General features: G+C 52.1%; 1 protein-coding gene across 18 annotated transcripts in view; it reads left to right on the forward strand.

The window, feature by feature from the left end:
- arhgef39 (Rho guanine nucleotide exchange factor (GEF) 39) overlaps positions 1 to 17,500 on the forward strand; it is a 91,028-nt gene that overhangs the window by 45,822 nt on the left and 27,706 nt on the right. For all 18 annotated transcript variants that reach the window (XM_042315174.1, XM_042315175.1, XM_042315170.1 and 15 more), the window contains one exon: positions 11,076 to 11,204. In XM_042315174.1, coding sequence (XP_042171108.1) covers positions 11,076 to 11,204 — 129 coding nt within the window. The remainder of the gene's footprint in view (positions 1 to 11,075; positions 11,205 to 17,500) is intronic.

Consider the following 17,500-nt stretch of genomic DNA (forward strand, 5'->3'; position numbering starts at 1 on the left):
TGCACTACTTTTGACCAGAACCCTATGGGCCCTGGCAACCTATATAGTGCACTACTTTTGACCAGAACCCTATGGGCCCTGGCACCCTATATAGTGCACTACTTTTGACCAGAACCCTATGGGCCCTGGCACCCTATATAGTGCACTACTTTTGACCAGAACCCTATGGGCCCTGGCACCCTATATAGTGCACTACTTTTGACCAGAACCCTATGGGCCCTGGCAACCTATATAGTGCACTACTTTTGACCAGAACCCTATGGGCCCTGGCACCCTATATAGTGCACTACTTTTGACCAGAACCCTATGGGCCCTGGCACCCTATATAGTGCACTACTTTTGACCAGAACCCTATGGGCCCTGGCAACCTATATAGTGCACTACTTTTGACCAGGGCCCTATCACCGTATAGGGAATAAGGTGTGTGTCATTTGGGACGGAGCCACTGCGATTCTTCCCGAGGTAAATACAGTATCTATGGATTAACCTCAACGTCGTTTATAGTCTGTCGTAGTCGAGAGGTCTGTCTCGACGCTGAAGACTTCGGGTCTGCGTCCCAAATGGCACCCTATCCAATTTGTAACGCACTACTTTTGCTGAGAGCCCTATGGGCTGTGGTTAAGGGTGGTGCACTACTTTTGCTGAGAGCCCTATGGGCTGTGGTTAAGGGTGGTGCACTACTTTTGCTGAGAGCCCTATGGGCTGTGGTTAAGGGTGGTGCACTACTTTTGCTGAGAGCCCTATGGGCCATGGTTAAGGGTGGTGCACTACTTTTGCTGAGAGCCCCTAGAGCCCTGCTTTGTTCAGAGGCAGAACGACAGATTTTTACCTTGTCATCTCGGGGCTTCGATTTTATAACCTTTCGGTCCAATGCTCTAACCACTAGGCTACCTGCCGCCTACAGTCACTGCTGGGGTGGGATTGGTGTGCGCATTACATAGGATGAAGAAACAATACCCCAAGCCACAACTCCATACGACTTGGGATTGGTGTGTGCATTACATAGGATGAAGAAACAATACTCCAAGCCACAGCTCCACACTACTTGGGATTGGTGTGCGCGTGGTTCGTGGGTAGCTTTGGAATGACCCATAGGGTGCCATTTGGAATGCAGACTCAGTAGCACATTGTGTGAAGAGCTGGTTGATGTTGCTGTCACAGGCCCAGTACAGGCTGGGGGGAGATGGCGGCGGGCTCAGTACAGGCTGGGGGGAGATAGCGGCGGGCCCAGTACAGGCTGGGGGGAGATAGCGGCGGGCCCAGTACAGGCTGGGTGGAGATAGCGGCGGGCTCAGTACAGGCTGGGGGAGATAGCGGCGGGCTCAGTACAGGCTGGGGGAGATAGCGGGGGCTCAGTACAGGCTGTTCTGTGAGGATAGGATGAAAGTACTGTGGCAAAGCTCAACGTTCGTCTAAATTCTCAATGTGGATTTTAACTTAATTAATGGGTACCAGATCAGAGGATATTAAGCGATTATATTAATAAATAAATATAATCTTCGTCTGATCTCCAACATCAACAGAGAGAACACACCACCCGGATAATTCCAATCGTCAAATAAACAGCAAATCCGACATAAGCGCAAATGTACACAAGGAATTATTTATGGGTATCAATTAAAATCTTCATTGGCTGCGTGCTGCTTTTGCTTACAAATTAAAACAGCCTCTCACTGGTAAGATGAAGGTACATCTCTGAATGCTCTTTTCTTTCCTCCATCATTCTCTCCTCTCCTCCGCCCCGCTCTCCTCTCCTCCTTCCCTCTTCCTCTCCCCTCTCCTCCATCCTCTTCCTTCCCACTCTCCTCCATCCTCTTCTTCTCCTCCGTCTCTCTCCCCTCTTTCCTCCCCTCTTCCTATCCTCCATCCTCTTCCTCCCATCTCCTCTCTTCCTCTTCTCCATCTGCTTCCTCTTCTCCATCCTCTTCCTCCCCTCTCCTCCACCCTCTTCCTCCCCTCTCCCTCTCCTCCATCTTCCCCTCTCCCTCTCCTCCATCCTCTTCCTCCCCTCCCCTCTCCTCCATCCTCTTCCTCCCCTCTCCCTCATTAGCGCTGCTTTTCTAAACTCTTCATCTTTTTATGAGAAAAGAATAATCTGTTTTGTTAGTTATCCTGGTTGTATTGTAAAGGGAATGATTTAGAAATAGCCCCAGCCAGATCACATTGTATCTGATTATCAAACTAACGAGTTGAGAGAAGACTCAGGAGGCTTTGTTGTTTTAATTCCCCTCTTGTTGTTTTGTTTGTCTTTCTGTGTGTGGAATCAACAGCGTCGGTTAGAATTGTTGTAATTACCGTACTTCAAGAGTTTTCCTCATCCACTCTGTGTGTGTGTGTGTGTGTGTGTGTATGTGTGTTAGTGTGACCTTACACTGCACTCTTAATATGCTCCCCGTGAACCACCACCACAAACCACTCAACACAATGCCCCCCCCTCTTTAAAAAAACACTCCAACCCTGTCAAAATATTTTAGAGTTAACGTCACGAAGCACCCTTTTTATAACTGCGTACTATTTCAACATAATGGATAAATGAAATAATGACGTGTTCACACACGTGTAGTGGAGGAGTGTTCTCAGAATGACTAGTGTTCTCAGAATGACTAGTGTTCTCAGAATGACTAGTGTTCTCAGAATGACTAGTGTTCTCAGAATGACTAGTGTTCTCAGAATGACTAGTGTTCTCAGAATGACTAGTGTTCTCAGAATGACTATTGGGGTTTATTGTTTGTATTATTAATGTGAAGGCTGTGCTGCATCTGAAATGGTATGCATGTGACCCTGGTCATAAGAAGTGCCCTATGGAGGGAATAGGGTGCCAGGAGTGTACTATGTAGGGAATAGGGTGCCAGTAGTGCACTATGTAGGGAATAGGGTGCCAGGAGTGTACTATGGAGGGAATAGGGTGCCAGGAGTGTACTATGTAGGGAATAGGGTGCCAGTAGTGCACTATGTAGGGAATAGGGTGCCAGTAGTGCACAGGGTGCCAGTAGTGCACTATGTAGGGAATAGGGTGCCAGTAGTGCACTATGTAGGGAATAGGGTGCCAGGAGTGTACTATGGAGGGAATAGGGTGCCAGGAGTGTACTATGTAGGGAATAGGGTGCCAGTAGTGCACTATGTAGGGAATAGGGTGCCAGTAGTGCACAGGGTGCCAGTAGTGCACTATGTAGGGAATAGGGTGCCAGTAGTGCACTATGTAGGGAATAGGGTGCCAGTAGTGCACTATGTAGGGAATAGGGTGCCAGGAGTGTACTATGTAGGGAATAGGGTGCCAGTAGTGTACTATGTAGGGAATAGGGTGCCAGTAGTGTACTATGTAGGGAATAGGGTGCCAGTAGTGTACTATGTAGGGAATAGGGTGCCAGTATTGCACAGGGTGCCAGTAGTGCACTATGTAGGGAATAGGGTGCCAGTAGTGCACTATGTAGGGAATAGGGTGCCAGTAGTGCACTATGTAGGGAATAGGGTGCCAGTAGTGCACTATGGAGGGAATAGGGTGCCAGTAGTGCACAGGGTGCCAGTAGTGCACTATGTAGGGAATAGGGTGCCAGTAGTGCACTATGTAGGGAATAAGTGCACTACTGGCACCCATGTAGGGAATAGGGTGCCAGTAGTGTACTATGTAGGGAATAGGGTGCCAGTAGTGTACTATGTAGGGAATAGGGTGCCAGTAGTGTACTATGTAGGGAATAGGGTGCCAGTAGTGTACTATGTAGGGAATAGGGTGCCAGTAGTGCACTATGTAGGGAATAGGGTGCCAGTAGTGCACAGGGTGCCAGTAGTGCACTATGTAGGGAATAGGGTGCCAGTAGTGCACTATGTAGGGAATAGGGTGCCAGTAGTGTACTATGTAGGAAATAGGGTGCCAGTAGTGCACTATGTAGGGAATAAGTGCACTACTGACACCCATGTAGGGAATAGGGTGCCAGTAGTGTACTATGTAGGGAATAGGGTGCCAGTAGTGTACTATGTAGGGAATAGGGTGCCAGTAGTGTACTATGTAGGGAATAGGGTGCCAGTAGTGTACTATGTAGGGAATAGGGTGCCAGTAGTGTACTATGTAGGGAATAGGATACCAGTAGTGTACTATGTAGGGAATAGGGTGCCAGTAGTGTACTATGTAGGGAATAGGGTGCCAGTAGTGCACTATGTAGGGAATAGGGTGCCACTAGTGTACTATGTAGGGAATAGGGTGCCAGCTGGGACGAAACCCCACAACCGAACTGATCTGAGGCAACAGCACTGTAATTACCAAGTTGTTGTTTTTATTAAGAGGCAATAAAGACCCATTTTAATGAAGAAGATTCAGAAACCATAACCGCCTCTCTCTCCAACCCACAGATGGCTTTGGTCTCTTTTGTTGTTGTTGGTTTCGTAACGTTGTAATTTGTTGTGAAGATAAGCGGCCCCAATTAGGACGGGATTATTTCATCTATCGTAGAGGGGAAAAAAAGACGCAGACCGCCTCGAGGCTCGAGCATCATCGTGTTCATACGCTGGGTTTACGTCCCAAATGCACTACTTTAGACCAGAGCCCTCCCCCTAGTCAAAAGTAGTGCACTACATAGGGATTAGGGTGCCGTTCTGGTCAAAAGTAGTGCACTACATAGGGATTAGGGTGCCGTTCTGGTCAAAAGTAGTGCACTACATAGGGATTAGGGTGCCGTTCTGGTCAAAAGTAGTGCACTACATAGGGATTAGGGTGCCGTTCTGGTCAAAAGTAGTGACTTTGTCCCCCCAGACCGCCCACCAGCCATCCACACCTACTTTGTCGCCCCCAGACCGCCCACCAGCCATCCACACCTACTTTGTCGCCCCCAGACCGCCCACCAGCCATCCACACCTACTTTGTCGCCCCCAGACCGCCCACCAGCCATCCACACCTACTTTGTCGCCCCCAGACCGCCCACCAGCCATCCACACCTACTTTGTCGCCCCCCAGACCGCCCACCAGCCATCCACACCTACTTTGTCGCCCCCAGACCGCCCACCAGCCATCCACACCTACTTTGTCGCCCCCAGACCGCCCACCAGCCATCCACACCTACTTTGCCGCCCCCAGACCGCCCACCAGCCATCCACACCTACTTTGTCGCCCCCAGACCGCCCACCAGCCATCCACACCTACTTTGTCGCCCCCAGACCGCCCACCAGCCATCCACACCTACTTTGTCGCCCCCCAGACCGCCCACCAGCCATCCACACCTACTTTGTCGCCCCCAGACCGCCCACCAGCCATCCACACCTACTTTGTCGCCCCCAGACCGCCCACCAGCCATCCACACCTACTTTGCCGCCCCCCAGACCGCCCACCAGCCATCCACACCTACTTTGTCGCCCCCCAGACCGCCCACCAGCCATCCACACCTACTTTGTCGCCCCCCAGACCGCCCACCAGCCATCCACACCTACTTTGTCGCCCCCAGACCGCCCACCAGCCATCCACACCTACTTTGTCGCCCCCAGACCGCCACCAGCCATCCACACCTACTTTGTCGCCCCCCAGACCACCCACCAGCCATCCACACCTACTTTGTCGCCCCCAAACCGCCCACCAGCCATCCACGCCCACTTTGTCGCCCCCAGACCGCCCACCAGCCATCCACACCTACTTTGTCGCCCCCAGACCGCCCACCAGCCATCCACACCTACTTTGTCGCCCCCAGACCGCCCACCAGCCATCCACACCTACTTTGTCGCCCCCAGACCGCCCACCAGCCATCCACACCTACTTTGTCGCCCCCCCAGACCGCCCACCAGCCATCCACACCTACTTTGTCGCCCCCCAGACCGCCCACCAGCCATCCACACCTACTTTGTCGCCCCCCAGACCGCCCACCAGCCATCCACACCTACTTTGTCGCCCCCCAGACCGCCCACCAGCCATCCACACCTACTTTGTCGCCCCCAGACCGCCCACCAGCCATCCACACCAACTTTGTCGCCCCCCAGACCGCCCACCAGCCATCCACACCTACTTTGTCGCCCCCAGACCGTCCACCAGCCATCCACACCTACTTTGTCGCCCCCAGACCGCCCACCAGCCATCCACACCTACTTTGTCGCCCCCCAGACCGCCCACCAGCCATCCACACCAACTTTGTCGCCCCCCAGACCGCCCACCAGCCATCCACACCTACTTTGTCGCCCCCCAGACCGTCCACCAGCCATCCACACCTACTTTGTCGCCCCCAGACCGCCCACCAGCCATCCACACCTACTTTGTCGCCCCCAGACCGCCCACCAGCCATCCACACCTACTTTGTCGCCCCCCAGACCGCCCACCAGCCATCCACACCTACTTTGCCGCCCCCCAGACCGCCCACCAGCCATCCACACCTACTTTGTCGCCCCCAGACCGCCCACCAGCCATCCACACCTACTTTGTCGCCCCCAGACCGCCCACCAGCCATCCACACCTACTTTGTCGCCCCCAGACCGCCCACCAGCCATCCACACCTACTTTGTCCCCCCAGACCGCCCACCAGCCATCCACACCTACTTTGTCGCCCCCCAGACCGCCCACCAGCCATCCACACCTACTTTGTCGCCCCCCCAGACCGCCCACCAGCCATCCACACCTACTTTGTCGCCCCCCAGACCGCCCACCAGCCATCCACACCTACTTTGTCGCCCCCAGACCGCCCACCAGCCATCCACACCTACTTTGTCGCCCCCAGACCGCCCACCAGCCATCCACACCTACTTTGTCGCCCCCAGACCGCCCACCAGCCATCCACACCTACTTTGTCGCCCCCCCCAGACCGCCCACCAGCCATCCACACCTACTTTGCCGCCCCCAGACCGCCCACCAGCCATCCACACCTACTTTGTCGCCCCCAGACCGCCCACCAGCCATCCACACCTACTTTGTCGCCCCCAGACCGCCCACCAGCCATCCACACCTACTTTGTCCCCCCAGACCGCCCACCAGCCATCCACACCTACTTTGTCGCCCCCCAGACCGCCCACCAGCCATCCACACCTACTTTGTCGCCCCCCAGACCGCCCACCAGCCATCCACACCTACTTTGTCGCCCCCCCAGACCGCCCACCAGCCATCCACACCTACTTTGTCGCCCCCAGACCGCCCACCAGCCATCCACACCTACTTTGTCGCCCCCCAGACCGCCCACCAGCCATCCACACCTACTTTGTCGCCCCCAGACCGCCCACCAGCCATCCACACCTACTTTGTCGCCCCCCAGACCGCCCACCAGCCATCCACACCTACTTTGTCGCCCCCAGACCGCCCACCAGCCATCCACACCTACTTTGTCGCCCCCCAGACCGCCCACCAGCCATCCACACCAACTTTGTCGCCCCCCCCAGACCGCCCACCAGCCATCCACACCTACTTTGTCGCCCCCAGACCGCCCACCAGCCATCCACACCCACACCTACTTTGTCATCCACACCCCCCAGACCGCCCACCAGCCATCCACACCTACTTTGTCACCCCCAGACCGCCCACCAGCCATCCACACCTACTTTGTGCCCCCAGACCGCCCACCAGCCATCCACACCTACTTTGTCGCCCCCAGACCGCCCACCAGCCATCCACACCTACTTTGTCGCCCCCCAGACCGCCCACCAGCCATCCACACCTACTTTGTTACCACCCTCAGATGGGGGGTTTATGAAGGCCCTGTATGTGATCATGTACAAATGTAAACACATGACCCGCGGCTGAATCTAGTTGATGACCCCTGGTGTAGTTGATTGGTCTGCTTTGTTTCGGGTTCAGTTCCTCACAGAGCTTGTTAATAAGGAGAGGAGAGGTGTCCTGTTAAGCTGAATCTAGTTGATGACCCCTGGTGTAGTTGATTGGTCTGCTTTGTTTCGGGTTCAGTTCCTCACAGAGCTTGTTAATAAGGAGAGGAGAGGTGTCCTGTTAAGCTGAATCTAGTTGATGACCCCTGGTGTAGTTGATTGGTCTGCTTTGTTTCGGGTTCAGTTCCTCGCAGAGCTTGTTGGCTAACCATAAACCCAACGACCCAGGCTACCGAACCAGACCAGTTCTACAAGGCAGTACCACCAGGAATCAGTCCTGTTAAGGTCAATAAGGAGAGGAGAGGTGTCCTGTTAAGGTCAATAAGGAGAGGAGAGGTGTTCTGTTAAGGTCAATAAGGAGAGGAGAGGTGGTCCTGTGTTTTCACACAGTTAGGCTGTGACTGCTGAGTGCCCAACCTGTGTGTGTGTGTGTGTGTGTGTGCCCGCCAACCCGCCCGTGGCACAGACCAGAAGCACTCTAATTATGTGGCTGGCTACACAGCATTGCGGTAGGCAGATCTAAGCCAATCAGGAGTGTTTTCACGGTTTAATTTGTGCACCCCTGGTCAGCTCTCAACAGGGGGTGATGATGCAATCAAACACAGCTGTGTGTGTGTGTGGGGGGGGTGTGTGTGGGCGGGGTGTGTGTGGGGGTGAGGGGGATGAGTGTGTGTGTGTGGGCGGGTGTGTGTGTGGGCGGGTGTGTGTGGGGGGGTGTGTGTGTGTGGGGTGTGTGTGTGTGTGGGGGGGTGTGTGTGTGGGGGGTGTGTGTGTGGGCGGGGTGTGTGTGTGTGTGTGGGGGTGTGTGTGTGTGGGGGTGTGTGTGTGTGTGTGGGGGGTGTGTGTGTGTGTGTGGGGGGGTGTGTGTGTGTGTGTGGGGGGTGTGTGTGTGTGTGTGGGGGGTGTGTGTGTGGGGGGGGTGTGTGTGTGTGGGGGTGTGCGTGTGTGTGTGGGGGGGTGTGTGCGTGTGCACGATTGAGGCCTTAGACTCAAACAAGCCATCAAAAGAGTCACTCTGACTGGATGAAAGCAGTGTTGTTGTCTGGTTACATGTAGAGAACATACTGCACCCTGTAGAGGACATACTGCACCCTGTAGAGGACATACTGCACCCTGTAGAGGACATACTGCACCACGTAGAGAACATACTGCACCATGTAGAGAACATACTGCACCATGTAGAGAACATACTGCACCATGTAGAGAACATACTGCACCATGTAGAGGTTGATGGTTGTGGATTAACAGGTAGCCGGACCCAGACAGGATGAACAGGTAGATGGACCCTGACAGGATGAACAGGTAGCCGGACCCAGACAGGGTGAATAGGGAAAAGGACCCAGACAGGATGAATAGCTAGCTGGACCCAGACAGGATGAACAGGTAGCCGGACCCAGACAGGGTGAATAGGTAGCCGGACCCAGACAGGATGAATAGGGAAAAGGACCCAGACAGGATGAATAGGTAGACGGACCCAGACAGGATGAATAGGTAGCCGGACCCAGACAGGATGAATAGGTAGCCGGACCCAGACAGGATGAATAGGTAGCCGGACCCAGACAGTATGAATAGGTAGACTGACCCAGACAGGATGAATAGGGAAAAGGACCCAGACAGGATGAATAGGTAGACGGACCCAGACAGGATGAATAGGTAGACGGACCCAGAAAGGATGAATAGGGAATAGGACCCAGACAGGATGAGTAGGTATCCGGACCCAGACAGGGTGAATAGGTAGCCGGACCCAGACAGGATGAACAGGTAGCCGGACCCAGACAGGATGAACAGGTAGCCGGACCCAGACAGGATGAATAGGTAGACGGACCCAGACAGGATGAATAGGTAGACGGACCCAGACAGGATGAATAGGTAGATGGACCCAGACAGGATGAATAGGTAGACGGACCCAGACAGGATGAATAGGTAGACGGACCCAGACAGGATGAACAGGGAAAAGGACCCAGACAGGATGAACAGGTAGACGGACCCAGACAGGATGAATAGGTAGCCGGACCCAGACAGGATGAATAGGTAGACGGACCCAGACAGGATGAATAGGTAGACGGACCCAGACAGGATGAATAGGTAGCCGGACCCAGACAGGATGAATAGGTAGACGGACCCAGACAGGATGAACAGGTAGACTGACCCAGACAGGATGAACAGGTAGATGGACCCAGACAGGATGAACAGGTAGATGGACCCAGACAGGATGAATAGGTATCCAGACCCAGACAGGATGAACAGGTAGACGGACCCAGACAGGATGAATAGGTATCCAGACCCAGACAGAATGAACAGGTAGACGGACCCAGACAGGATGAACAGGTAGACGGACCCAGACAGGATGAACAGGTAGACGGACCCAGACAGGATGAACAGGTAGACGGACCCAGACAGGATGAACAGGTAGATGGACCCAGACAGGATGAACAGGTAGACGGACCCAGACAGGATGAACAGGTAGATGGACCCAGACAGGATGAATAGGTATCCGGACCCAGACAGGATGAACACGTAGATGGACCCAGACAGGATAAACACGTAGATGGACCCAGACAGGATGAACAGGTAGACGGACCCAGACAGGATGAACAGGGAGACGGACCCAGACAGGATGAATAGGTAGACGGACCCAGACAGGATGAACACGTAGATGGACCCAGACAGTATGAACAGGTATACGGACCCAGACAGGATGAACAGGGAGACGGACCCAGACAGGATGAATAGGTAGACGGACCCAGACAGGATGAACACGTAGATGGACCCAGACAGGATGAACAGGTATACGGACCCAGACAGGATGAACAGGGAGACGGACCCAGACAGGATGAATAGGTAGACGGACCCAGACAGGATGAATAGGTAGACGGACCCAGACAGGATGAACAGGGAAAAGGACCCAGACAGGATGAACAGGTAGATGGACCCAGACAGGATGAACAGGTTGACGGACCCAGACAGGATGAACAGGTAGACGGACCCAGACAGGATGAATAGGTAGACGGACCCAGACAGGATGAATAGGTAGACGGACCCAGACAGGATGAACAGGTTGACGGACCCAGACACGATGAATTTAATTTGCAACACACACAAAAAAAGACTGTCTTCATGGGGTATTGTGTGTAGATGGGTGGCACTACTATCTATGTTGAATTCAGGCTTTAACACAACACAGTGTGGAATAGGTCAAGGGGTATGACTACTTCCTGACGGCCCTGTAGCTACTTCCGGGGTGTTTCAGTAATCCATTCTGGCAGCTAACCCTCATCTGTCTACCCATGATGCTTTAGGGTCGGTGAAGCTGATCTCTGAGGTATCCCAGCGTATCCAGGACAACGCCCGCAGCCATGACAACCACCTGCAGCTGCGGCGGGTGCAGAGACTGCTGAAGGGGAGAAAGACCAGGGTGGTAGCTCCAGGTTGGTTCTGTTTCTGCCCCTCTCACTCTCTAACCCTCTCACTCTCTACCCCTCTCACTCTCTACCCCTCTCACTCTCTGCCCCTCTCACTCTCTACCCCTCTCACTCTCTACCCCTCTCACTCTCTACCCCTCTCACTCTCTGCCCCTCTCACTCTCTGCCCCTCACTCTCTGCCTCTCACTCTCTGCCTCTCACTCTCTGCCTCTCACTCTCTGCCCCTCTCACTCTCTGCCCCTCTCACTCTCTACCCCTCTCACTCTCTACCCTCACACTCTCTACCCCTCACTCTCTGCCCCTCTCACTCTCTGCCCCTCTCACTCTCTGCCCCTCTCACTCTCTGCCCCTCTCACTCTCTGCCCCTCTCACTCTCTGCCCCTCTCACTCTCTGCCCCTCTCACTCTCCCCTCTCTCACTCTCTGCCCCTCTCACTCTCTGCCCCTCTCACTCTTTCAATTCAAAGTGATTTTTTTGGTGTTGTGACTTTACTTTCATTAATCTGAGGACTGTTATTTATTTAATCAACTAAATATGTTTAATTGTTACCCTTTTTTAAATGAATCATATAACAATTACTTCATTCGGATTTGGGGCACCACGGAAGAGGTTGTAACTCTTCCGTGTTACCTCATATCATCATTCTGACCAGTCGTAACCTTGGATCTGCAGAAACCCCAGCCTTATGATTCAGTACTACACACACATTGGTTTAATTATTTACTAGCTAACTAAATAATACCACAGAATAAACATACACCCTTTAGATGGGACAGAGGTCCCTAGTGGATTGACAAAATATGTCGGCTTGTACACATCGACAATGAGAGGGGGAGAGACTTATCGTGGATACATTTCAGAACTATTCTCACATGAATCATATAGTTTTCACACGAACCGCCGCCCGTTTTTGGACTAAGAAATCATGACTGTATTTACGTGCGAACGCCTTTGTTCGGCGTTGATCTGTGGGAACCAGCCTTCCTTAGGAAAGGTTGTTGGCCTTTCAGCAGGAAGCTTGTGTGGTTCTGATCGTCCCGTCTTCTACTGTTGTTCAGTCAGGAAGATAGCTAGCCAGCCGTGTTGACGGTTCTCATTTGGTGATGAGCGTGTAGTAAGATAGATTCGCATTTTCTAGATAATTATATATATATTTTTTTCTCATGGTTCGTTTGGATCTAATTGTGTCGCTGTCCTGGGGCTTTGTTTGTGTTTGTAAATATACAGTGTCTTGCAAAAGTATCCCCCCCCCCTGGCATTTTTCCTATTTTGTTGCCTGTAATTTAAATGTATTTTTATTTGCATTTCATCTAATGGACATAAACAATAAACAACACAAGATACTCCAAATTGGTAAAGTGAAATAACTCTCTCTGGAAAAGTGGTGCGTACATACTGTATGTATTCACCCCCTTTGCTATGAAGCCCCTAAATAAGACCTGGTGCAATCAATTACCTTCAGAAGTCACATAATTAATTAGACTGCAAACAGGTGGACTTGGTTTAAGTGTCGCATAATCTCAGTGTATATATACACCTGTTCTGAATGGCCCCAGAGTCTACAACACCACTAATCAAGGGGCACCACCAAGCAGGTGGCACCATGAAGACCAAAGAGGTCAGGGACAAGGTTGTGGAGAAGTACAGATCAGGGTTGGGTTATAAAAAAAATATCTGAAACTTTGAACATCCCACGGAGCTCCTTTAAATCGATTATTCAAAAATTGAAAGGATATGGCACCACAACAAACCTGCCAAGAGAGGGCCGCCCACCAAAACTCACAGACCAGGCAAGGAGGGCAGTAATCAGAGAGGCAACAAAGAGACCAAAGATAAACCTGAAGGATCTGCAAAGCTCCACAGCGGAGATTGGAGTATCTGTCCATAGGACCACTTTAAGCCGTACACTCCACAGAGCTGGGCTTTACGGAAGAGTGTCCAGAAAAATTCCATCCATTAAAAAAAAAAATAAGCAAACACCTTTTGGTGTGTGTCCAAACATATGGAAGAAGGTACTCTGGTCAGATGAGTCTAAAATGCAGCTTTTTTGGGCATCAAGGAAAATGCGCAAATGGCGCAAACCCAACACCTTTCATCACCCCGAGAATACCATCCCCACAGTGAAGCATGGTGGTGGCAGCATCATGCTGTGGGGATGTTTTTCATCTGCAGGGAAACTGGTCAGAATTGAAGTAATGATGGATGGTGGTAAATACAGAGAAATGATTGAGGGAAACCTGTTTCAGTCTTCCAGAGATTTGAGACTGGGACGGAGGTTAACCTTCCAGCAGGACAATGACCCTAAGCATACTGCTAAAGCAACGCTTGAGTGGCTAGATGTGCCAAGCTTTTAGAGACATACCCCAAGAGACTTGCAGCTGTAATTACTGCAAAAGGTGCCTCTATAAAGTATTGACTTTGGGGTGAATAGTTATGCACACTCAAGTTTTCTATTTTTTTTGTCTTATTTCTTGTTTGATTTAAAAAATATTTTTCACCTTCAAAGTGGTAGGCATGTTGTGTAAATCAAATGATACAAACCCCCCCCCAAAAAACTATTTTAATTCCAGGTTGTAAGGCAACAAAATAGGAAAAATGGCAGGAGGTTAGGAGATTAGGAAGTGCAGCTCAGTTTTCACCTCATTTTGTGGGCAGTGGGCACATAGCCTGTCTTCTCTTAAGAGCCAGGTTTGCCTTCTGTGTTTGTGAACAGAGCCCCAGGACCAGCTTGCTTAGGGGACTCTTCTCCAGGTTCATCTCTCTGTAGGTGATGGCTTTGTTATGGAAGGTTTGGGAATCGCTTCCTTTTAGGTGGTTGTAGAATTGAACGGCTCCTTTCTGGATTTTGATAATTAGCGGGTATCGGCCTAATTCTGCTCTGCATGCATTATTTGGTGCTGCAGACTGTTCCAGTGTCCTCACCAGTTCATTGTATGTTGAAGAGTGATGCTCAAACTGCATCCCTGTCTCACCCCACGGCTCTGTGGGAAGAAGTTCATTCCTCTTCCTCCTCTCCCGTCCTATCTTCTCCTCCTCCTGTCCTCTCCTCCTGTCCTCCCGTCTCTCCTCCACCTCTCCTCGTCTCCTCCGTCCTCTCTTCCTCCTGTCCTCTCCTCCTGTCCTCCCGTCTCTCCTCCACCTCTCCTCGTCTCCTCCGTCCTCTCTTCCTCCTGTCCTCTCCTCCTGTCCTCCCGTCTCTCCTCCACCTCTCCTCGTCTCCTCCGTCCTCTCTGCCTCCTCTCCCATCCTATCTCCTCCTCCTCCTCTCCTCCCGAGGGAGTGGTCCACATGTAGAAGGAACAACAGAGAGACGTCGTCCTCGTGCCTCCCTCACCCTGCGTGTCTCCCCACGGACCAATTACAGACTCATCTAGTGGACCGGCACATGAAAAGGAAGCTGTGTGTATATGAACACACACACACACAAATGTGTATGTGTCTATGGACACTGCTGTGTCTGTGTGTGTGTGTTTGTGTGTGTACTTAGCGCAAAAGGTGTTCGGGAGGCTGCCATAAGCATGGCTGTGAATAGCTAGTGAGCAGCAGGTCTCTGTTCGTGTGGAGGAGGTTTTTCATCTCATCCGTGGTTCTCAGGCCCCTTTCAACTCTCTACTGGGCCTCTTTCCTCTCTTTCAGCCAATCAGGTCTGAATCCTTCCTAACTAACATCAAGACAAGCACCAGTCTGACTCGGCCCCTCCCTCACAGTCCCGCCACCCCAGCCCTCAAAGCCTCTCCCTCAACCTCCAGCACGTCTACTGTGGCTAAAAGAAAGGCTAGCTGCTTCTCCAGTGATGTGTCCCAAATGGCACCCTTTCTCCTACATCGTGTTCAACCAGAGGTGAGGAGGTAGCCAGGCAGAGAGATGGAGCCCATAGATAATATTGAGTAGCCCATCAGATGAGGAGGTAGCCACGCAGAGAGATGGAGCCCATAGATAATATTGAGTAGCCCATCAGATGAGGAGGTAGCCACGCAGAGAGATGGAGCCCATAGATAATATTGAGTAGCCCATCAGATGAGGAGGTAGCCACTCAGAGAGAGAGAGAGAGAGATGAGGCCCATAGATAATATTGAGTAGCCCATCAGATGAGGAGGTAGCCACGCAGAGAGAGATGGAGCCCCTGGAACACATGGAGTAGCCCATCAGATGAGGAGGTAGCCAGGCAGAGAGATGGAGCCCCTGGAACACATGGAGTAGCCCATCAGATGAGGTAGCCAGGCAGAGAGAGAGATGGAGCCCCTGGAACACATGGAGTAGCCCATCAGATGAGGAGGTAGCCAGGCAGAGAGAGAGATGGAGCCCCTGGAACACATGGAGTAGCCCATCAGATGAGGAGGTAGCCAGGCAGAGAGATGGAGCCCCTGGAACACATGGAGTAGCCCATCAGATGAGGAGGTAGCCAGGCAGAGAGAGAGAGATGGAGTCCCTGGAACACATGGAGTAGCCCATCAGATGAGGAGGTAGCCAGGCAGAGAGAGAGATGGAGCCCCTGGAACACATGGAGTAGCCCATCAGATGAGGAGGTAGCCAGGCAGAGAGAGAGATGGAGCCCCTGGAACACATGGAGTAGCCCATCAGATGAGGAGGTTGCCAGGCAGAGAGAGAGATGGAGCCCCTGGAACACATGGAGTAGCCCATCAGATGAGGAGGTAGCCAGGCAGAGAGAGAGATGGAGTCCCTGGAACACATGGAGTAGCCCATCAGATGAGAAGGTAGCCAGGCAGAGAGATGGAGCCCCTGGAACACATGGAGTAGCCCAGCAAAAGATAAAGAGGCTGATTTTGAGATAAGAATTAAGAAGAGAGGAATCAATGAGACATCGATACCACAGACAGTCTGGCTGGACGGAGTTATCCTGGGAGGTTGGGGGGGTGTAGAGAAGGTGGGGGCTGGAGAGATGTCGGGAGGGAGGCGGGATGGATGGAGGGAGGGAGGCTGGAGAGATGTCTGGAGGCTGGCAGGGAGGATGGATCCCGTACCTAACCTGAAACAACGCAGGAACGATCCTAACCTGAAACAACGCAGGAACGATCCTAACCTGAAACAACGCAGGAACGATCCTAACCTGAAACAACGCAGGAAGGATCCCGTACCTAACCTGAAACAACGCAGGAACGATCCTAACCTGAAACAACCCAGGAACGATCCTAACCTGAAACAACCCAGGAACGATCCTAACCTGAAACAACGCAGGAACGATCCTAACCTGAAACAACCCAGGAACGATCCTAACCTGAAACAACGCAGGAACGATCCTAACCTGAAACAACGCAGGAACGATCCTAACCTGAAACAACGCAGGAACGATCCTAACCTGAAACAACGCAGGAACGATCCTAACCTGAAACAACCCAGGAACGATCCTAACCTGAAACAACCCAGGAACGATCCTAACCTGAAACAACGCAGGAACGATCCTAACCTGAAACAACCCAGGAACGATCCTAACCTGAAACAACGCAGGAACGATCCTAACCTGAAACAACGCAGGAACGATCCTAACCTGAAACAACGCAGGAACGATCCTAACCTGAAACAACCCAGGAACGATCCTAACCTGAAACAACCCAGGAACGATCCTAACCTGAAACAACGCAGGAACGATCCTAACCTGAAACAACCCAGGAACGATCCTAACCTGAAACAACCCAGGAACGATCCTAACCTGAAACAACCCAGGAACGATCCTAACCTGAAACAACCCAGGAACGATCCTAACCTGAAACAACCCAGGAACGATCCTAACCTGAAACAACCCAGGAACGATCCCGTACCTAACCTGAAACAACCCAGGAACGATCCTAACCTGAAACAACGCAGGAACGATCCTAACCTGAAACAACGCAGGAACGATCCTAACCTGAAACAACCCAGGAACGATCCTAACCTGAAACAACCCAGGAACGATCCTAACCTGAAACAACCCAGGAACGATCCTAACCTGAAACAACGCAGGAACGATCCTAACCTGAAACAACCCAGGAACGATCCTAACCTGAAACAACCCAGGAAGGATCCCGTTCATCCAATCATACATGACAGTGCTGTGGGACAAAGTCCACTTCAAATGAATCTCTCCCCCCGTACCATGTCAGCCCAATCCAGTGTCCCATCCCTTCCTCTCACCATGGTCACGGCAGGGGGTACCCTGGTCCTTTGTTGTTCAACCTTCTTCACCTGGGCCTTGCTACACACACACACACGGGGCGACAGGGTAGCCTAGTGGTTAGAGCGTTGGACTAGTAACCGGAAGGTTGTGAGTTCAAACCCCCGAGCTGACAAGGTACAAATCTGTCGT

Source organism: Oncorhynchus tshawytscha, unplaced genomic scaffold (genome assembly GCF_018296145.1).
Source record: "Oncorhynchus tshawytscha isolate Ot180627B unplaced genomic scaffold, Otsh_v2.0 Un_contig_4752_pilon_pilon, whole genome shotgun sequence".
Taxonomy (NCBI): domain Eukaryota; kingdom Metazoa; phylum Chordata; class Actinopteri; order Salmoniformes; family Salmonidae; genus Oncorhynchus; species Oncorhynchus tshawytscha.